This window comes from Colobus angolensis, unplaced genomic scaffold (assembly GCF_000951035.1).
Source record: "Colobus angolensis palliatus isolate OR3802 unplaced genomic scaffold, Cang.pa_1.0 Scaffold400, whole genome shotgun sequence".
In the NCBI taxonomy this organism is placed as follows: domain Eukaryota; kingdom Metazoa; phylum Chordata; class Mammalia; order Primates; family Cercopithecidae; genus Colobus; species Colobus angolensis.
Window position 1 is genome coordinate 1,488,916 of NW_012117378.1, and position 23,047 is coordinate 1,511,962.

The window sequence follows — 23,047 nt, forward strand, 5'->3', positions numbered from 1 at the left end:
TAGTAATCTTAATGACAGTGGCATTGACTATTATTGCTAAGTAAAATTGATTCTTTGAAAATAGCAAAAAGCTGAGAGTGGTTAGCTGGCTATTAAAATCTAAGAGTAAATTCCAGAAGGCCTCTTTGGTAGCAAATAAAGGGGCTTTTATCTCCTCCAGTGGGAGGGCACAAAAAGCAGAGGAATAGGCCCAGTACTAAATCCTAAGTGCGGCAGAGCTCTAAAAGAGATTATGAAACCCAGCTTGGTCGGCTATGCAAAGGTCAAGGTGCTTGATCGGAAGGAGATTCTGATGCAGGGGGAGGATCATCAGGTTTCAGTTAAAAGCAGGCAGAGCACACATTAGAGGCAGAGAATGTGGGATGATTTGTTCACAAAGGAATGGAATCCAGAGGGCATAACAGAAATAAGAGACAGGGGAGGCTAGTGCTGAAGGTCATCAGGCAACTGAAGGCACAGCTTAGCGCAGTAACCAAGAAAAGGTGGGATGTGACACACGGCAGTTGAAAGGTTTCCAACAGAAGTAAGCATGAATTTGCTGTTTGAGTCAATTGATCCAGTACCAAATCTGTGAGTTCATTTTCCTCTTCCTTTTAGATTTCTCCTTTTTCTAAAAAAGTAAAACTGAGGGGGCCTTCCCCGGCTTTCCCTCCTTCTGCTTCCCTATTTTCCCTGGCATTCCCTGCCTTTTCCTAAGATCCTCTGCTTAGGAATGGGGCATTGGCCCCCGCACGTGTGGGCGGGGAAAGGGCGGAGCGAACAGAAGTGGGCGGGCCCCTTCGTGTGACGTCAGCCGTAAGGACGCTGCTGTCGTAAAAGGACGTCCGGTCCGTCTCCTAGTGTCCGGAATCGGCTGTCAACCTGCCTGGCTGTTAGTACCTTCTTTCCCGGAGTCCTGGTCCACGAGTTGGATTTACTGCTGTCGCGGGCGGGCCTCACGCCATTCCCTGTCCTTCGGCCCCCTGACTGTGTCCGGCCTCCCGGTGAAAGTGAGCTAGGTTTGCCCGGAGCGCGCACGAGGTAGGGTGTCCCTCGGGCGGGTGACAGTTGCGGGTCCCCAAGCCGCCTGGCGCCTCCGCCGCTTCTCCCTTGGATGCCCCTCCGCCCCACTGGGTTCTCCAGCTCCAGGCTGGACTCCTAAAGCCGCAGTGCCACGTGCCTGTTTCCTCACTTGGTGACACGCGCAGTGCCCTCAAGAAGTTGGAGTGTTACCGGAAAAGGGCTTGAACCCATATAAGTCTGAGAAGAAGATTCACTCTTTTGAGCGTGCAGAACAAACTGGAGGGGGAAAAAAATGAGATTTAACTTTATCAGAGGATTCAAAGGATATCTCTGAGGACGCAGAAAGTTCATCCGCATGATCACCTCGTGATTATTTTCTGAGGTTCTTTGGCCAGGGCAGTACGCCCTCTAGATTTTGTCATTTTACATACTGGAATGGTGACTTAGTGGTCTGGGCGTTACGTTACCGAAGTAACCACCTATTAAATCTGGCTATTTTTCAGTTGCTACCATACTGCTTACCACCTGTGTTTTTTTTTTTTTTTTTTTTAATTGAGCATTCAGTTCAGAATGCTTCAGTTTAGAAAAATCTTGTATTTCAACTAAATGATGAAAATTAAACATACTCTTAAACATAAATTTGAACCCCGTTAAAATTACATGCTCACTGCGTGTAGAGGGAAGAGCATTTGTTAAAGAGTCAAAGCAACTAATACCTTAAATGTCTTCGGAATGTTTTGACTTTGTAGTTAATAGTGTTATGTTGACAGATGTTCTGTTTACATATTACATAGGAAAAATTAGACTTGTTTTACTTAAGATGTTGGCAGCGTCAGGTCATCTGAATATATAGCTCAAAAGGTGATATAAACTGGGTAAATGATGCTCTTTTTAATTTTTTTTTTTTTTTTTGCTAATGAGATACATGATTCATTTGTTTTAATGAGGTGCAGAATACTTTATTATTGGAGAAACTTTTTTCTTAGTGGGAAAATAAAACCAGTTTGTCTTTTAGGGTAAATTTTTTTGACGTTTACATTTTTAGAATCGTAAGTGCTAATAAATGCCTTATTTTAAGGGTCACCCGCTTCATTTGGAATAATACGTGCTTGACATTTTATGGCTTAGAATGTGCTTAGTTATCAAAAGGATAGAGTTTAACATTTAACAAGAATAAGAATACTTTGTTATACTATTTCTTAGTTTATTAAAATAGTAAATGCAGTCAGTCAATTACATCTTTTCTGTTCTCTTGTGTCAAAATAGGGGAAAATGCCTAAAAAAAAGACTGGTGCAAGGAAGAAGGCCGAGAACCGCCGAGAACGTGAAAAACAACTAAGAGCATCAAGAAGCACTATAGATTTGGCCAAACATCCATGTAATGCTTCAATGGTATCAGCTTTTTTTCGTATCAGTTGATAGTTGAAAAAACCATATACTATTTTATCTGAAGTACACCTGAATAAAGTTTTAGTGAAGACAGTGTTTTTGCATATATTTTGTTACTGAATTTAGTATCTCTGGCTCGTCCGTTGATTTCAGTGAGTAGCAGTGATTCTTATTGGATTTTATATTATTTATAAAACATAGCATATTACTTCATATACTTTTGGTGATAAAGGTAGATATTGGACAAGAATAGATAATAGAAACTTTCATTTTCCAGTTTCTTTAATGCCTTAATTTGTCTTATTAGTTGAGTTTTCATCATATTTTCTTAGCAATTCTTTCCTTTCTCTTTTCTGAACTTCCTACTTAAGTCTGTTGGCTTCCTGTTCTATTACCTTATCTGCCTGTGCTAAGCTAAGTGGGTTAGTCCTGATAATTTCTGGGCTGCTTTGAATGGTTGCTGCTTTTGAAATATGCTTTTTGAAAAAGCAAACAATTATGTCATCATTTCCTCTTTGCTTTCATTGACTGTAGAGTTATTCCAGTTCTCCCTATTTCTACTCCTTTCTTTGTTTTTCTTTTCCCACTGTATCTTTTTTTTCCCTCTTCCTTTTGTTTTGTCAAACATATATGAATTGTTTAATGTAGCTTAATTTAGCGAACGTTTATTGTGCATCTACTCTGTGCCAGGTGTTATTTCAGACACTGTGGATGGTGATACATAGATGAATTACATGGTCCCTATTTCCAGAAGTTTATAGCTCATTTATGTTGTATATTAGGATTTGTTTGTTTATAAATGACAGAAATCTAACTTAAATTAACCTTAGGAAAAAATAGTTTATTGAATAGATAATGGAATAACTATATTGCTGGGAAGGGGAAGGATATACCTGGTTCTCAGGGACAATCGGAACCTGGAACAACTTGTAGTTCTATCTTTTGCTTTTGTTTCTTCTTCCTTATTCCATTTTTTCATGTTGTTTTACTCCATTTGTTTGGTTTCATAGTTGCAGGTAGCTTGCATGTCTTACATCACATATTGTTCCTCAGAGAAGGAAAGAACTCTGAAAGGCTGGACTTGACCCAGTGCCTGTCCCAGGACTAACATTTATTGGGGTTGGTTGGGAGAGGCCAGATTACATAGCACAGATGTGACAGTGAGGCTCTCTTCTGTATGTAAGAGTCCTTTCCAGAGAAGAGTGGTGTTAGGCAAACAAAACAATAAATGACTGGCATGCCTAAATATATATAATGACAGCTAGATTTTGGAAGTGCTTCAATAAAGGTACAATGTAATTATTAGGACTAAGAGGTGATAAAGTTGACTGTGTGGAAGGGGTATTTCCACAGAGGAGGTGGGATTTTCACCAGAACTTTCAACAGGTAGTAGGCACTTTTCAGGGAAAAGTATTAGAGTAAGTAAAGACATGGAGAAGAGAGAATATAAGACATATTAGGGGAATGGCTGACCATTAGTGACTTGAGTCTAAAAAGAGTAGGCCAACAAGGTTTGGAAAGTGGGTAAGGGCCAGATTGTGGAGAGCTTTTAAAACCATGTTTAGGACTCTGGATTTTCTGTGAACTTTATTATTTTGTATTCTCTCCTGTTTCTTATGTTCATTCTGTGGTATTTTATTCCTTACAAACAACTGAAAAATAAACTACCAATGTATTTAGCCTCCTTCGTGATAATGCCACTTCTTCCTCTGGAATCTACCCAGACTATCTCTCTCTTGCATACCTTTGTTATTTAAGCATGGGTAGATGCTTGTATACATGGGTGGAGTTGGAGCTTTAGTGTAGTGTCACTTAAATTTTAACCTGAAAAGCAGGTTATTCTTTGTAATACAAGTAAATTTGCAGTTTTCAGTCTCCAGAAAAATTAATGTGATATTTTTATGTTACAGGAATGTGACAAGTGTCAGAGGTAAATTTTATTTCTTTTTCTATCTACCTTTAATAAAATTGTCCCTCTGACCTTTTATTTGACATTGACCATATTTTAAAATTTTATTTTACATGACAAGGCGGCAGAAGAATAGAGCATTTTGCTACTTTTGTAATTCTGTACAGAAGTTACCAATTTGTGCACAGTGTGGTAAGTAAGTAATAACTAAGGACCTATGCTTTTTATCAACTGGTAGTTCATCAATTTGAACTTGGGTGGGTTTGTTGCTATTGGTTACAGTGCTTACAGTTGGTTATAATGTTATGCCTTACCATTAACAAAATAACAAAATGTGTTATGTTGCCTACCAAAAAACTATCAAGTCTTGATTTTGTCTCTTTGATGTAATGCTGGAAAATAATTAAGGTACAATTTAGATATAGGTTACCAATAAGTTTTTTTAAACAATAAAAGATCAGATTTTAGACATAACATTTGGTGATCCTGAACTTTTAGTTATACTACCTTAGTCTTGTCAGTATCTATTTGTTTACTTATCTACATTTGGATTCCTGCTGATATTACCTGCAGTGTGTTAGACCATTGGGAATAATTTTATTCCACATTTACCTGGTACTTATTTTGTGATCAGTAGTTTTTGAGTTTGATGCTTACCATATGATTCATGAGTTTCCTCACATGTATTCCCAAGTTATTGAAATCAAGTTCCTAAGTCATGTGCCCAATTCTTAAGTATAGGTGGAGACTTGTACTCTGAAATGATTATTCAAAATAAAACTCAATGTTAGCAAGATGGGTATTTTCCAAATAGTCTTCCACAGACTACCTGAAATATTAATGGATATTTCTTGAAAAGTGTATATGGATATACATTTGAGAAATATTGCATGCATCCTCCTCTCATTCTCATCTGGGAGATTTCTATTATATGTTTATATGTTAGAAGTTCTGAAGACTTGTAATAAAGAAACCGTTAACTTTATTACTCTAGATTTACATCCCTCCCCAGCTTTTGATGAACAAGTATCACTTTTATTTATGAGATAATAATTTCAGGTAGAACAATTTGGGATATGCCTCATTTAAATGTGTTTATATATAATAATATTCCAGGAAGTTAGTAATGTTTAGGGCTATATCCCTGAATATTTCTAGTGTAGTTCTAGATTTCAAAGAAGATACCTTTTCAATTCTACAATTAATGAAAAAGAGAAAACTGGCCTGTATTGAACACTCATGGTAGTTTTTATAGCCTTGTTTCACAAAACGTAATGAATGTAGAGTGAGAAAATAGATTTTGTGGAAGATTAAGAGGTAAGTTCTTGCTAGGACTTGCCCATATTTTCAGTGTCTTTGGGCTTAAATTTTGTAGTGCTGTTAGATGGATGCATTTCTCATTTACTGACTCTTAGTGCTGGACCTGGAACAGTTGGGTAGCTGCTGCCTCTCATTTCCGGTTACCCTTCCCGTTTCCTATTGTCTAACTTTGTTTCCTAGGGAATCAAGATAATGGAAAATGGTTTCTTTTGTGTTCCATTTTGTGGAGTCTCAGATGGATGATTAATGTCATCATTAATTCTCACGTAATATCTGATAAGCAAATTTCCTGATAGTGTTTCGGGTTGGTAATTTAATTTGCTTCTAGATCGGAGGTTTAGTGGTTGTGTGGTGATTTGATTTGTAGCTGTATCACCGTATCGTTTATTGTGCTTATTTGGGCACTATTTCAAAATTTTGCTGGGAAAATGTTTAACTGGGGGCTTTCTTGTAAATTTTTATGTTTGGATAAAATTACATTAACTCGATAAGTTACATAATCATTTGGTTTGGTTTGAGGTGTTCTGTGGAAAGAAATGATAACTTCAAACCACAATTTTTATTGTGAATTATAAAATGTAAAGTTTATTATAAAAAGCATTCCTTTAAAAATATTTTGAATAATCTGAAGATTCATATGTTTTTAAACTGTTAAAATGATCATTAGATTACAAAGCATAACCTGTGATTTCTAATTTAGTAAAAACAAATTAGCACATATATTGTTGTATAATCATTTTACAGATTTATTGGTAAATTTGAAATCTGAAAAGTCTGATTCGAGTAATGAAGTCTCAGTTACATCCATTTTCTCTTTTTAGTTATGTAAGCAGTAAATAACTGATTCAATTTCATTAGTTTTTAAATTATTTCCTCAGGAACTTGGGCTGGATAAAAGAGGAGTTCGTGAGTACTGGTATGTATTCCTTTGCAAGACTAACAGTGCAAATGTTTTTCTTCATTAGGGAAAACAAAGTGCATGATGAAGTCTTCAGACTGTGTCATAAAGCATGCTGGTGTATACAGTACTGGCCTTGCAATGGTGGTAAGCTTCTTATTATCTCTTAGACTAGTACGTTTTCAAGGATAAGAAAAAGTCATTCTGATCAATGGTTATTTTTTTCTAAATATCACTGCTTTGTCCCTTGTTTCAATCAATTTGTAGTTATCTGGATTATCAGTGGCATGCTTTTGGTATGATTTTCCCTTAGTACCCACTTGTTTCTAGCTGCTTCTTTCTTTCTTATTAGGAAACATACAAGGCATGGAAACTTTTCATGCTGATCTAAACAGAATTTCATTTATCAGTGGTACCTTTCTAATATCTCTTAACCAGACTTCACAAAACAGTATTTAGTGTACTGAAAGCCCTGCTTAACCACTGTTTAAGCCTTTGCTTAAATAAGCAACCTAGTTCTAAAGGAACTTAGGATAATAGTGTTCTTTAAAACTTTACATTTCAAAAAAGTGTATATATTTAACATAACTTTTCATTACATACAGGATTTTTTTTAAAGTAAATTCAGCTTTTTGAATAATAAAAACAATTAGAGTATGTGATGTATTTTGCTCTTTTTACTAAAACATATTTTCCTTTTAAATATGAGGTAACCAGTTTTACTGTATTGTATAATTTTATGTTCAAATAAAATTTTGTTCAAATTGTAGTCCATGAGGAAAATGATACTATATTTATGTCAAATGGAATATTTATGGTAAATTTCCAAGAGCATGTAAACTTCTATTATGAGGCAGACCTATGATATATTTCATATGTGCATATATTATAGAAGCAAGGAGCGAGAATTATCTTGTGAATTGCTATTTATTTTAAATATAGGATTGTCAATGTTATCTTTATTCAAAAACCCTTTCAGTCTTCCTTGGTAACTTAAGTTCAGTCAAATTTGTTTTTTAAAATTACCGTGTGTTTTGAATGTGAATAATTTCTTCTTAAAGAAAACATTTAAGTAGAGTCATATATGATTAGTTGTAAATTCTAGAAAAGTGATTTTCTGGATATCTTATATTCGCCTCCTCAGATTCCCCCTGAGAACAGCAGGAGAATAAGATCTGGGTGTTTATTCCTTCATCTCACTCCCTACCAGGTTATCCTGGTTTGGTTTTGTCTTTTCTCTAAGGAGCACAGTTCCTCTCTATATGGTCAGGTAGTCCTCTCCTGTTTGTCCTAAGTCCTTCCCTGTCCTCTGTAAATTATCTCTGTTAAAACTCTTCTGGATTACCTAGTTTGAGAGTACCATCTCTTTTTTGCAAGAACTCTGGCTGATCCAAGAGAGATAGTTGATGATTTGCTAGCTATACTGATAACCCATTTTTGCAAGTCAAAAAATATTCTTCCTATTTGTTGTTTACTACATGTGTTTCAGAGTCTTGAATAATAGAATACTGAATTGAGATTCTGAAATCCTGGTTTTAAGTCTCACCTCACCTGTGATCCAACTCTGGGACTTGGATTTATTCTTGGGCCCATGCTTTTCCTTTATAAAGTAAAGATTGTCTGATCCTACTCTCTTCTAGCTTTTAATATTCAGTAGGTATCAATGTTTTATTGAAACACATATTGTTATTGTCTTTTCTTGATATAGAATTGGAGAATCTTACCCTGTATTTTAGTTCCATATATTTTACTTTAAAGTTTTTCCACAAAGAAGTATAATTATTATTAAAACATAAGTTTCCATAAGAGAAAAAAAGAAGCTGGCAGAAGTTTCATATTTCTCAGTAATTCTAGAAAAGCTATGCAATTATTTTATAAGTTATATAGATAAGAAGGTGTTTTAAAAATCAGAAATGGTAGTATTTAAAAATTCAATTTAGTTACAGGAATTATTATAGACAAGAAAGCTTAAACTGTTGTCTCCTCCAAAGTCCATTTGAATTAAATTCATTTTGAGGAAAACACTTCCAACTCTGACTTAATTAAATAATATTAGGGTAAGTGTACAGTTTACCTTTTTTTCTTTTGATACATAACTGAGTTTTGTATATTGTGGGTAGCTCTTAAGAAGTTTTTCAGAGAACCCTTTTTAATTTTGGCTTAGAGTGAGTAGTAAAATTTTTAAATGAAGCTACCTACTATCATTGAGGGTTGATAAATTGCTAAATGTATACAGTTTTTATGGTTGCCATGGTTAAGCAATGGTTGCGGGTGTTCAGGTGATAATGATTATGTATTCTTGTTCCTTGGTTACAGGGTGCAATATGTGACTTCTGTGAAGCTTGGGTTTGCCATGGTAGGAAATGTCTCAGTACACATGCCTGTGCCTGCCCTCTTACCGATGCTGAGTGTGTTGAATGTGAACGAGGCGTATGGGACCATGGTGAGTCATTGGACACAAGTAATGAGCTTTGTTATAGGTGAAGGTTGACTTGGAAACATTTTGCATGCCGTTTTTGAGATTTGTTTCAGGATACTGTCAATCCTAACTACTGGTACTGTTTAGATTATCAGCATAGTTAGAGAAGGGATCTATACTATCAGTTATTGTCAATGCTAGTATTGTTTACCCAAACGTGGAGGGGAGTTGGGGTGGAGCAGGTAGTCTCTTTGAGCATTGTGAGTGTTATATGAGTAGCTAGTGGATAGTAAGAGCCCCCTTTTTTCAGTTTCAGTTTAGTTTCAAGGACTTCCAACAGTTTTCATTTTAGCTTTTATCAGAATAAAAATGGCTGAACAATTTTGGTATACCTCCAAAGGAACTTGCCATCTCTTCTAAGCAGTTTTATAGATAGGAGTTTTTCTTAATTAAAGTTTATCTTATTTACATTTGTGGTTTTTTTTTTAATCCAATAGGAGGCAGAATATTCAGTTGTTCTTTTTGCCATAACTTTCTCTGTGAAGATGATCAATTTGAGCATCAAGCCAGCTGCCAGGTTTTAGAGGCAGAAACATTTAAATGTAAGTTTTTAAATATTAGATGTTCTTTATACCCAAGATTCTGAATAGTGTAAGTATTAATCTTAATGAAAAAGGAATCAAGTTTTTTTATACTGCTTCTCACGAACTGTAATTTAACTCAATCTTTATTTTCTGTTTCTAGAAAACACTCAGAACAGTCAGAATATAGTTGTAAATTTTTCAGCAGGGATGCCAGTGGCATATTGATTGGGCCAGTTCTTCATTTTGTAGGCTTGGTTTGATTAGGCATTGCAGGACTTACACCTTTCCTGGTTCAGACTACCACATGTCACTTTTACCTTCAAATTATTGTAAAAACCAAACCTCACCCTTCTTCCTTCCCATTTCCAAATGCCCAGTAAGAGATACCACCCTGTTTCTGCTAGTTGGTTCCAGTGATTCTTAGACAGGACTGTGTATCAAAAATGCCTGTGGAGGTTTTAAAAATAATGTGGATGCCCAGGTCTCATCCCTGGAGATTCTATCTTTTAAGTCTGTGGTGGGTGCCAGGCACCTGTATTTAACCTGTACACAAAATTCTCATGTATTTTCCAGTTGAGAGCCAGCATTACTGACTGGGATAATAGTATCAACTTTACAGATAGTTTCTTTCTTGGAAGGTTCATTGAAATGAGACTCCATATAAAACAATAGTATGTAGTACTTGGCATTTAAAAAGCCCTTTTTAAATAGTAGTTACTTTCTAAGAAAAAGACTGAAATTCCGCAGGTATTCTCTTCCTTTAATTTGGTTCTTGTTCTGGTATGAAATCCTAATTCTTATACTTATTTATAAATTTAAAGTAGATAAGTCATCTCTGTGATATACATACAACATACATACTACACACACACAATGTATGTGTATGCATGTGTATATAATTCTTGCAATATTTATATATAAAATTCTCAAAGATTAAGAGAGCATCTTGAAGTATATGTCATTTTTGAGCCTTTTTTAGCCTTTTGTAGAATGTATAATAATAAATTTAATTACTTTATTTGCAGCATGGGAGCTTTGTGTGTTTTATAACATTCGAACCCAAAAGACAGGCAGCCAAAATAAGGCCGTATTTCCATTGCAAGTTTTTAGTGATTTGATAAAAGACAAAGGAAAATTCTAAGAACCAAATAACGGGATTTTAAGATTAATCTCTTTCCCACAGGTGTTTCATGCAATCGGCTTGGTCAGCACTCATGTCTCCGTTGTAAGGTATACCTATGCATTTTTTCTTTTTAGATTTTGTTTTTAATCTCTATACCCCTCCACCAGTCCTTGGATTATATGTAGCTATAATTAATTTATAAGAGACCTTAAAATTATATAGTTCAATTGTTTTATTTTTGAGATTATGGAATTGAAGTTGAGAAGGCTTACATGACTTTCCAGTGGTCATCTAGTCACCTTGTAGTAGAGTTGCGACTAGTGCACATTTCTCTGGAATCCTGGCTCTGTGTTTTTAATGGAGAACATTCTGACCGAGGTGATGAAAGTCTATTTTAATTAATGTCAAAATGTACCTGCTTAGAAGAGTTTGGGTAAAGATTTCCAAATTTTTCTGTGTCCTTAGGCCTAGTCTCTAGCATTTGTTCATCAAAGATTACTAAACAGATGTAGCCAAATGCCCTTCCTCTCAGAAGCATTTCTCTAGTTCTTATATTTCTAACCCTATGTCTTATTTATCTGTTCTAGTTTTACCAAGTGGCGTTCAGGCGTTGTCTATTTTGTTTTCTTTGTCTGGAATACTTTTCCATCTTTGCTTACCCTATTGCCCTTCCATTCTTCATGTCGCGATTAAGACTTCGTGTCTCTAAGATGCCTTTCCCAAACCCTATGTCTGCTTTAGTGCTCTTCCCTCTGCACTTCCCCTTCAGTGCTTAGTGTCTTGTAATTGCTCTTTCACTGTCTCCATCCCCAGTTAGACCATACACTGTGTGAGAGTAAATAGCTATTCACCATTATTTCATTTCATCAGGGGCCTTATGAATACTGAAATATTTTTGAACGACTAAATGTACTTACATGTCACACTCAATATAGTTAGTCTGCCTTTTGTTAGGTCATCGTTTAGAAGAGCCCTGACAAAAATCATTTCTGTTAAAAAAATGAAATGAAAAGTGTGACTGGTCCCAACAAAATTCTTAATCTCACTGCCTTAACAAAGCTATATCTTTAAAGCAATGAATACTGTCTTTTTTGTATATTTTTACATTTTTATTTATTTACTTATTTTGCTTCTCCTATGTAGGCATGTTTCTGTGATGATCATACAAGGAGCAAAGTGTTTAAGCAAGAAAAAGGAAAACAGCCTCCTTGTCCTAAATGTGGGCATGAAACTCAGGAGACTAAGGACCTTAGCATGTCAAGTAAGGCCCTTAAGATACTAAGGAAGTGATTTTTGCTTTCATACTTAGACAAAGTTTATCTTTTTTTTTTTTTTTTGGTCTATTTTTCTTATTCCTCCTTCTTATTTGAAAAGATGAATGTGTTCTTTTAAGCAAGTGAAATTTTACAGCTTAGGAAAATATGTCGGTAAAGTTTTTCAGTTTTACTTAAATATACCAATATTCATTTTGATATTTGGTATTTGCCTTAGTTAATGACAGCAAATACTGAAATTTAAGATAAAGAGTGATTTTTAAATTTTTGTTGAAGCTTCCTTGTTAAATAGTTGAGTAGCTATAATTCCTTAATATTAAAGTGGTGGTAATCTTAAGTACTTAGAAGTCAAATTTACTCTGAAGCTTTCTTAGGCGTGTGGTATTTGAGCACCTATGTTTATTTATGTAATAGCACTGCTATAGGAAATTATTTTATGGTTTTTATGTAACTTTTTTTGTGAAGTAATAACACTACTATAAGCATGCTTATAGTAATATAGCTCCCAATTTAGTTAAAGAGAAATTTGACTCTTAACCAGACATATCAGAATGGAAGCATAATTCTAAGTGACTGACTGCCTTGTTTAATCATAGATGTAGTTGCACAGTGAGGTGAGACTGATGATTTTGCTGATCTTCTGCACTAAACTTTGTGTCACTACTAAGGCAGAAGAAATGACAGGCTTTGTTTTTCAGGGCATCTACATTGTAAAATAGCTGTTTTAAGAAAAATGTACTGATATGAAATCAACTGTATTCTGTGATTGATGTGATTTGAAAATAAACTGTCAGTGACCAAACAGAAGGTGTTTTAGTTTTAAACATGCCTTATTACCTTTGGAGTGGTCTGTTGGTCTAATTTGTTTTCTAGATTTAATGAAATGACACTGTAATTTTTATTTTTTATGGTGTGTATATAGACTCAGGTGAAAAAATTAGGAAAATATGACCTATTTTTTCATTTGGAATTAAAGCAGCCAATGAAATTCATGAAATTTTATAGAGGAAGATGAGAATGTAGAGGACTGGAACTAACCAAATGCCTTGTACATGTCTGTCTTCTATAGCACGCTCCCTGAAATTTGGCAGGCAGACTGGAGCTGAAGAGGGAGATGGAGCTTCTGGGTATGATGCCTACTGGAAGAACCTTTCATCTGATAAGTATGGTGATACCAGCTACCACGATGAGGAGGAGGATGAGTATGAAGCAGAGGATGATGAAGAGGAAGAAGAGGAAGGCAGAAAGGATTCAGACACTGAGTCATCAGATTTGTTTACTAATTTGAATTTAGGAAGGACCTATGCTAGTGGCTATGCTCACTATGAGGAACAAGAGAACTAGGGGAGCTGCTTGTCCTCTAGTGGCCGTGTGTGAGAGGAGCAGGAGTGGGTGAATGTGCTTGATGAATTGTGGGTGGATGTTCGAAAGTACCTTAGCCACTTAGCCTTGTGCAGAAGGCTAGTTACACTTAATGGGCCAAGCGATAGGATGTAGCGTTTTTATAGAACTGATAATCAGGCTTATGGCATAAGAAAAATGAATTTCAAATGTAAGATGTTTATTGATCGAACCAATTGAAGTATCATGGATTGGATTGTTACTGATTTAAGTAAAGTAGTATGTTTTGCCAATTAGATACATATATACAGGATAAAGGAATAGGATGGTAATATATTTGTTTGAAATTAAATTACTGTTTTTATTAAAAAATACTGCTTCATTCATTTGTCTGATTTTGTAAAATGTAATGAGTAAAATGAATTACTGTATTTTTCCTTTTATGTCCACAGAATGAAAGTCATATGTTGTTACATTCTAAATTTTCATTAAATATTCATGTCACCTTGAGTTGTCATGATACGTGTGTTTTAGTATTTGACCTATTCTCTTTCTTCACAATGTATATCCTCAGTGGTACCTATTATTAATGCCTTAAATGTAGTGATAAGGTGACTAGTTAGCCATTTTTCAGAGATGCAGTATCAGAAATAGTATTATTACAGAAGCTTTACCCAGGACATTTTATTTCTCTGAATAAACCTGTTATTTCACTTAAGTACTTTTGATATTATATTTAATTTTTTGTTCTGTATTTTCAGTTTGTTTTGGAAAGCATTCCAATGTTTTTACAAACTGCTTCAGTTTTTGCACATACGGAAATAGGTAGTAGAGACTGTGTGGTATACACTTACGATAAGCAGCCCAGACCCCATCACTGATGATAGGTGGAGGACCGTCCTGTCACAAGTCCCAGTTGTTACAACTTACACTGGCAGTTAATAGGGATTGGGTAGTTGTAGAAGGAAAGACAATATCTGATTGCCTGACATTTTAGATGTATGGAGAAAATTGTAGCTATGAGGATAATGGTTGGATGGCCATTGTCAAGCCATTTTTGTTCTATAGGGGCATACTTAACAGCCAAGGACAATAACAGGCGATGGAAAGTCAGGTGTCAAAGTTAGAGGGCCTCTGGTGGCGTATGAAAAAGTGTTTCATCTTTTGCAGTAGGACAGCTTGAAAAAACAGGACCAAGCCCAAGACTTAATAGTTTCAAAGGATAAACTTCAAAGACAGTTGCCAGCCAAGGTAAGTCTATTATGCCAACATTGGCAAACTGCTTGGGAAAACCTGTGACCCTGACAAATTAGATGGAGACATCTGAATCGATGGTGCTGGAGATTTTTACTCCCCAGACGCCTGAATTTCTGAGCTTTCAGTCATAGCACACCCCTCCATGTTAAGGGCAAGCACTCCCCGCTTCATTCTCAGGCTGGATGACAATGCAGAGGCTTCTTTCCTCAGGAAACATGCTCCCTTCAAGACTTGTCCTGTCTCCAGGCCATTATAGTTAGTATCTCCAGGCCTAAAATTAGGGTTAAGTGATGATAAAGTTAAGCAAAACTCAGTTGAAGTGCTGAAAATGAAGTGAGGGGAAACAGACTATACCCCAAAGGAACTGCAAGAATTAGGAAGAGTTGGAGGGATATGCTTGAGGTTGGAATCCGTGCTTAAGAGGATCAAAACATAAAATTAGGGAGGAGTTCGATGGCAGCCCCTACACTGGATCTTTGGATTGCTAAGAGTTATCTTAAATTAGAGGGTTTTAATACCTTGGCTAGGATCCTGTGAGATGGTGTGAACTCATTACCAGGATGGCTTCTTGAAGTTTGGAAAAAGTAATGGTCCTTTCTGAGCAAAGTCGAAACACTAGGATTACTGTGACATGGTGGAAGAATGGATTTAAAAGGTTAAGGGAATTGGGTATGTTGGAATGGATTGGAAGATGAGATGATTGTATTCCGTGGGAAGGCTCAGTGGACACACCAGTGAATAGGGCCGTAGAAACCTGCACTGATGATGGGGTATAAGCATCTCTAAAAATATGTGGTAGCTCTCAGTGGGCCATATCAGATAGTAGGAAAAGAAAACAGTTCAGCTTGCTGATGGCAATGTATGACAAGATTCTGAAAAATAGTGGCTAAAGTAGCAGTGCCCAACTGCCAAAAGTCAGGGGGTTACAGTTAATGAGAAAGTGAGAGTGGTAGTCAAGGGGTCCTAACCTGCAAAGAGTTATGGAGAAGGCTAATGTAACATAGCACTTTAGGGACAAAACAAATGGGTAGCCAACACGAATACTACTCAGTTTGTCCTATTAGATAAAATTAAGAATGGATTACATGGAAGCTAAGGGTAGTCACCCCAATAAAAAGCTAGCATCCCTTGCTCAATTTCTGGGCCTGAGTCACTTCAGACCTGGAGCCCAGACTGAAGAGGTGGCTGGGTCCCAGGAGGAAAGACATGACACCATGGCATCTGTACAAGGTAATGATTCCCTTTGGTGTTTCCTCAAAGGGACCCAGAGCCATTTGCTCTGGTAATTCTAAGCTTAGGAAAGGGGAAATATAAGGGATTTCAAGGATTGTTGAACACAGAATCTGAATTGACATTGATATTCAGATAGTGTCCCTGTTGCTGCTTTGTAGGGGATGAGGGAGGAGTTGGGTTATACAAGGAGTCCTGGGCAAGTTTAAGCTTACAGTGGTTTCGCAGCATGTGTGGAGGGCCACGTGAAGCCTCTGACACTGCCTACCCTTGTGTCTTCTTACTTCAACCAGATAGTAATATACAATAGTGTCACTTGCAGGATGCAGTACCACCCTTAGGGATCTAAAAGATGCAGAGATGATCATCTCATCACATCTGTCAATTCACCATTTTGGCCCCTGCAGAAATTTTATGGATCCTAGAAGATGGCGATAGACAAGCTCAACAAAGTAATATCCTTGATTGCAACTGCTATGCTAGATATGGTATCTTTGTTAGAGCAGATGCATGTGGCCCAAGTATATGGAATATCATCTTGGTTCGTGCAAATGCATTCTTCTCTCTCAATAAGAGAAGGGAATCAGAAACAATTCGCATTCACACAGAATGGGCAACAATATATATTTATAGTTTTGTAAACTACACCACTTTATCCTAAAGAACATAGATCTGTTACGTAATGACTATGCTGAGGCTGGATGAACAAGTGGCTAGACCATTGAGAACTTGGTAGGAGATGTGTTCCAGAGGGAGGAGATAAAGCTTATGAACTTTCAGTGGATAAACCTTATAAACTTTTTGCCATACTCACAAATTTTTCAGGGTTCCAGTGGTGAGGGGCAGTTTGATGCATCTGATCTAAAGTATAAAGCAAATGACAACATGTATTCTCTTACTCTGAGGAAGGAAGCACAATGCCTGGTGAGCCATCCTGAATTCTGGAGGCAGCATATGTCACACCTGAGGATAGTGTCCTGGCCAGTGTAACAGCTGATGCAAAAGGCTGCCTGTTTTAAGTGGAGCCCCCAGCAGTTAAGAGTTCTGCAGCTGGTCTAGGTTGCAGTGGAAGTAGCCCTGCTTTCTGGGCCATAGAGTGATGCTACTATATTGGAGATATTAGTGATGGGATAAGTTGTGCTGTAGCAAGTCACAGCAGGAGAGTCACCGTGCTCATCTCTGGGTTATAGAGGAAGCTTATGCCATCTGCATTTAGAGACTCATATACTCCCAGAGGCAGACAGAATGGTTTCCAACTTACCAAGGCCTATCTAGTTACCACCACTGCCAAATGTCACCTGTCAGCAGCAGGGGCAACTGTTGCACCCTTGATGGGGTATCATCACTTGGGGAGACAAATCAGAGCAGCCACCCCAGAAAGGCTAGTGGTTCATTATCAGTGGAATAGATCCACATTCTTGGAATAGGCTTACCTTTCCTTCCTGCAGGGCCTCATCCAGCCTTGGTACCTGGGGGCTTATGGAATATTTGATTCACTGGCATGAAATCCTACATAATATATGTCAGGCCATGGAATCATCTTTAAAGTAAAGAAGGCTGCAGTAATAGGCCTGTGACCATGGGATTCACTGTATCATATAGTGCACCACCCAGAAACTTCCTGCCTGATGATGTGGTGCAGTGGTGTGCTGAAAACACACCGAAGCAGCAATTCAGAGGCAATACTCGAACAATTTCATACCATCCTTCAAGTTACAGATATGCATTGACCCACAGGTATTCCTATTCCAATGTGTTTCCAATAGATAAGGTGCATGTGTGGTAGGTTGAATAGTGTCACTTTAAGGTCATGTTCTTCTGGAGTGTCAGAATGTGACCTTATTTGGAAGTAGAGTCTCTGCAGATGTAACTCGCTAAGATGTTAGCTAGTTAGGCTAACATCTTAGGGGTTGGGCTTATATCCAAAGATGATGAGAGGACACACAGACACACAAGAAAGAAAGCCATGAGAAGATGGAGTCAGAGATTGGCGTGATTCATCTACAAGCCAAGGAATGCTAAGCATTGCCTGCAACCACCAGAAGTGAGAAGAGAAGCATGGAACAGATTATTCCTCAGACCCTCTAAAAGTAATAAACCCTGCCAACACCTTAATATTGAACTTCTGGCCTCCTGAATGGTGAGAGAATACATTTTCTGTTGTTTTAAGTCATCCAGTTTGTGATAATTTGTTATAGCAACCCTAGGAAGCTAATATGCCATGGGAATTAGGGGTGGAAGCAGGAGTTGCCACCACTCCCAGTGATTCACTGGGAACATTATGCTTCCCATCTCTACACTCCTGGGTTCTGAATGACTAGAATTCTATGTCCTCAAGGGGATGCCTTTCTTCATGGCACCCAGTAAGTACCACCATTGGATAATAAGCTGTGCCTGACACCTTGGTATTTGTGACTTTTTGTGTCTAGGGACTGTCACTGTCTTGGCAGAGATAAGTGCCTTTCTTCATCAGAAGGAGGTAGGGCTGCTCTTACCTGACGAGGATAGGGAGGATTATAAGTGGAATCCAGCAACTCACTTGAGTTTTCTAGGTGCTCCTTTGCCCACTTGTGACTCTACATGAACATATATGGACATAGCCAACAGCCACAGGCTATGACGGGCATAGTGACTAGACTCTTCGGAATGAGGGTTTGGGTCATGCCACCAGATAATTACCAAGACTAACAGAGGTGGTAGTTGTCAGGTAACTTTAGGACCTGCCCCAGCTTCAGAAAGCTACCTTGGCTGAAATCAGATCCTTCCCAAAGCAGACCATGCATGTGGTGACTAAGTGACTGGTCTGGCTAATTTAGCCCAACACGGCCCATCATGACAAATAGCTATGAAGTTACTATCCCTATACAGAATCTAATAGTTGACACTTAAGAATATGGGGGTAAATATGCTTCTTTCTCTGCATTTTGGTCATGGTTTGGCAAACTCCTTGCTAGAATACTGTAATGATGTATGTAAGGTTGACCTTTATAAGTCACCTACCAGCTTCTGCTCATGCAAAATGTACTAGTCCATTTCCGAAAGTGAATAGACCATATAGCATGCTCACCTGTGCTTTAGAGAATGGCTGGTTACTTATTTGCCTAATGGGAATAAGTCAAAGAATGAAGCTTAATATATTAATCCCTAATAATATTTTGTGGAACCAGACATAGTACAATGCTAAATCAGGCATATGGAAGCATTTTAAATAAGAAATACAATGTAGATAGAGGCAAGAGCTTTCTTTTTCTTTTCTTTCTTTTTTTATTTTGAGATGGAGTCGCAGTCTGTCACCCAAGCTGGAGTGTAGTGGCCTGAACTCCACTCACTGAAACCTCTGCCTCCGGGGGTCAAGTGATTCTCCTGCCTCAGCCTCCCAAGTAGCTGGGATTACAGGCATGCACCATCGTGCCTGGCTAACTTTTATATTTTTAGTAGAGACAAGGTTTTGCCATTTTGGCCAGGCTGGTCCGGAACTCCTGACCTGAGGTGATTTGCCCGCTTTGACCCCCCAAAGTGCTGTGATTACAGGCGTGAGCCACCACACCTGGCCTGGGCATTTTTGACAAAGAGCTTTGGTGGGAAAGCAAAATAATATGCTAACTGCAATTTGCTGATTTGTATAACTCAATTTTGCCACTAAACAGCAGCACTTTTACATTAAATCCAGGCAAAAATTCAGTTAGCATTTGCTACATGCCCATCGTCAAAATACTAGAATACTAGGACAGATGAAAGATTTAAAGGTAAATACAGTATTATGTAAGCTGTTAAAGCTTAAATTTTATTAGAGAAAATAAGACACAATACAAGGTTAATAGTAGCTAACATTTGCTATGTGTTCTCTGTACGGCCCAAGCTGCTTTACCTGCATAGGCGCTTTGAATTCTCACAGCAGAGGTAGGGTACAGTATTTAGCTCCCTGAGCAAGCCAGGCCAGTCTCCTCACCCTGCTCTGTCTAGAGCTGTTCTAGTAGCAAACTGCCTGTGCTACTAATGTGATTGTGGAACCAGAGCACTGTTGCTGTCACTACAAACTAAAGCATCTGCTGCAGCAGTGGAGACCACTGCCTCTTGTCACTTGTGGGTATAACCTGATGGCATCTCTGGTCACATGTCCTGGGGCCTTTTTATTGCCACTGAGGTATGACATGCAGTCAGATTTGCTTTGAGTCCACTTTTGTGTAATGGAGAAGTGCAGGCATAGTAAAGCCTCATGGGAGTGACCTCTAACAAATGGGAAACAGAAATTAGTGGATAAACTTACTCCCTCTTCTCCCCTTTCATAGTAACTTCAAATGTTCTCGCTGAAGATGTCCTGTGAAATCAAGAAATCGGCTTGTCACAGACTCTGGCCATACAGGACTCTACCCTGTGAGGTTTCTCTCTCCTCTTCACCACTCGGTTTCTCCTTCACTCACTCCTGCTTCTGTGGGACTGCACATTTAATATTTTCTGAGGAAATTGGGCTAACGCAGGTAGAAGTTACCAATACCAGGCTGAATGTGTGCTTAAGAAAAGTACAAAGGAAATGTAGAATGCGAAAAGGTAGAAATAAAAACTGGAGTCACTGTGGAAGGATTTAAGGATATTCTAGGCTGGACACCGATGGCTCATGCCTGTAATCCCGGCACTTTGGGAAGCCGAGGCGGGTGCATCACCCGAGGTCAGGAATTCGAGACCCGCCTGGCCAGCGTGGCAAAACCCCGTCTCTACTAAAAATATAAAAATTAGCCAGGCCTGGTGGTGGGTTCTTGTAATCCCAGCTACTCTGGAGGCTGAGGCAGGAGAATCACTTGAATCCAGGAGTCGGAGGTTTCAGTGAGCCAAGATCGCCTCACTGCACTCCAACCTGGGTGACAGAGAGACAAGAAAAAAAAAAAAGAAAAAGAAAAAGAAAAAGGATATTCTACATGGGAAGGGACTTCTTAAACAAAGAAAACATTTTTCAAATAAACAAACCTAGAATGTGTTCTTTAAATCAATAAATAATCTTGAAGGTGATTTATATTTTTTGATGAAATTTGTGTTATTCAATATTTTCTTTAGAAGTTGACTTTTGTAGGCGTATGGTAATTTCAGTTCAAAATTGATTTTACTTTGTTAGCTCAGCATCACTGGCTCCAAATGATTCCTAGCTTTCCTACTTAAATGTAGGAATGTTTGAAAAATCAGTATTTATTACATTTGAAGATACCTGTGTATAATTCTAAAAGAATATTTTTCGAAAGTACTCGCAGCACCTTTAGAATAAATTAATCATTTTCCTAACTGATTTCAAAGGAGCAGCAGATATTTTCAATATAAAATTACTGATATGTTTGCCTATATTTTACTGATTCATTTTCAATTATGTGATCAAATATTGCAGCTTCAAGTTCTGGGTTTATCATTTCTTAAATATTGAGATCTTTTCCTAAGCTTCCTCATCTATAAGGAGAGGGTAATATCTCAGAAGGCTATTTTGATGATTAAATTAGATAAATGCATCTGAATTCTTTTGTACTATTTTAGGCATAATACATTGTAGCTCATAGTTAAATCTCTGATAGGGCAGAAACCTAGAACTTAGGTGTCACTTCCTTTCCAGCTTGGCGTTTGTTGGGTGGGGTCCCATGTGGGTTCAGCATGCATATCGAGAAGTGTTATTTCTGTTCGGGGTCCATCTACCCTGGACACGGCATGATTGCAAGGTGTTCGGATTTTGCAAATCTAAATGTCATAAAAACTTCAAAAAGAAGCGCAATCCTCACAAAGTTAGGCGAACCAAAGCATTCCGGAAAGCAGCTGGTAAAGAGTTTACACTGGATAATTCATTTGAATTTGAAAAACGTGGAGATGAACCTATCAAATGCCAGTAAGAGCTATGGAATAAAACTATTGATGCAATGAAGAGAGTTGAAGAGATCAAACAGAAACGCCAAGCTAAATTTATAATGAACAGATTGAAGAAAAATAGCTACAGAAAGTTCAGGATATCAAAGAAGTCAAGCAAAACATCCATCTTATCTGAGTCCCTCTTGCAGGCAAAGGGAAGCAGTTGGAAGAGAAAATGGTACAGCAGTTACAAGAGGATGTGGACATGGAAGATGCTCCTTAAAAATCTCTGTAACCATTTCTTTGGTGTACATTTGAAAATGCCCTTTGGATACTTGGAACTACTAAATTATTTTTTACATAAGGTCACTTAAATGAAAAGCGATTAAAATACATCTTTCCTGCATTGCCATCTACATAACATCAGATATTACAGATGTTAGATTGCATCTCAATGTTAAATCTTCACTGATAGATGTACTTAAGTAAATCACGAAAATTCTGCTTATAACTATAGAAGTGAATTGTGGATGTAAAATGGTTATGCCATTTGGATAATGGCACTAGGCAGCATTTGTATAGTAACTAATGGCAAAAATTCATGGCTAGTGACGTATAAAATAAAATATTCTTTGCAGTAAAATATTCCCTTTGTTAATGTTATGGTGGGGGGATACAAAAAGGAACTAAAAATTTGTATGGCAGTGTCAGATATTATTTTTATTTTAGTATTTCCTGTTTTGGTTTATTTGCATCTTAGAAGAGCATATTGACATTGATTGATGAAACCTAATTATGCTGGACTGTTTTGACCTGGTTTAACCCTTCTCATAGGTAGTTGTGGATGTTGGGGATGGGAACTGAATAATCTTTGCCTGGATTGACACTACACTCTAGAATTTCCACTTTGGAGAATATTCAGTTCTCACTTGTGATTCCTGGTAGAACAAACATTTTTCTAGCTCAGCAACGATCTAGAAGCAGAGTAATCCCAGCACCTTTTAAAAGTTATTATGTGGTTTTCTTTTAAAAAGCTCCTGTTTTTGGAAAGTAGAATTTATGGGTGCAACATATGTTCACTATTTTGTACATAAAATAAAACCATTTAAATAGTAAAAAAAAAAAAAAAAAAAAAAGAAAGAAACCTAGAACTTAACCAACAAGTCAGTGAAAATCATGCTATGCTATGGGTGTCCGTGTGTGAGGGTAATGATCTTAGCCTAAGATGGTACTGCTATTGTAATACATGTGGAAATTTGGCCAGTGTGTTTGTGGCGGTGGTTTTATAAGAGAGGAATGGTTTGAATTTTATCTCTGTATATATGCTGTGGTTGCCAGACAGCTCAATTATTATAGCTTCCTGCAGTCTGTGCTGTCTACTGAAATTATTATCCCTGGCCCTCAGTCTTTTTTTTTTTAAAGCTGTATTGAGGTATAATTGATATACAATAAACTACACATATTTCAAAAGTACAGTTTGACAC

At 37.4% G+C, this 23,047-nt stretch overlaps 1 protein-coding gene and 1 pseudogene across 4 annotated transcripts; both read left to right on the forward strand.

Annotated features, from left to right (window-relative positions):
- The first annotated feature begins 797 nt into the window (after positions 1–797).
- On the forward strand, positions 798–13,977 carry ZNF330 (zinc finger protein 330). Of its 3 annotated transcripts, none has more exons than XM_011955808.1 (10): positions 798–1,020; positions 2,269–2,394; positions 4,302–4,321; positions 4,422–4,492; positions 6,586–6,665; positions 8,835–8,961; positions 9,435–9,539; positions 10,705–10,751; positions 11,788–11,905; positions 12,988–13,977. In XM_011955808.1, exons 2-10 carry the CDS (start codon positions 2,275–2,277, stop codon positions 13,260–13,262), a joined length of 963 nt encoding a protein of 320 aa, XP_011811198.1. In that variant the 5' UTR covers positions 798–1,020; positions 2,269–2,274; the 3' UTR covers positions 13,263–13,977. The 3 variants fall into 3 exon arrangements, with proteins under 3 accessions (XP_011811198.1, XP_011811200.1, XP_011811199.1); XM_011955809.1 differs by having other exon boundaries at positions 848–989; positions 12,988–13,974; XM_011955810.1 differs by lacking the exon at positions 4,422–4,492.
- A 7,397-nt stretch (positions 13,978–21,374) lies between these two features.
- LOC105521586 lies at positions 21,375–22,474 on the forward strand (annotated as a pseudogene). The gene has a single exon (XR_001003291.1). The product of XR_001003291.1 is annotated as a probable ribosome biogenesis protein RLP24 pseudogene (transcript).
- The last annotated feature ends 573 nt before the right edge of the window (positions 22,475–23,047 follow it).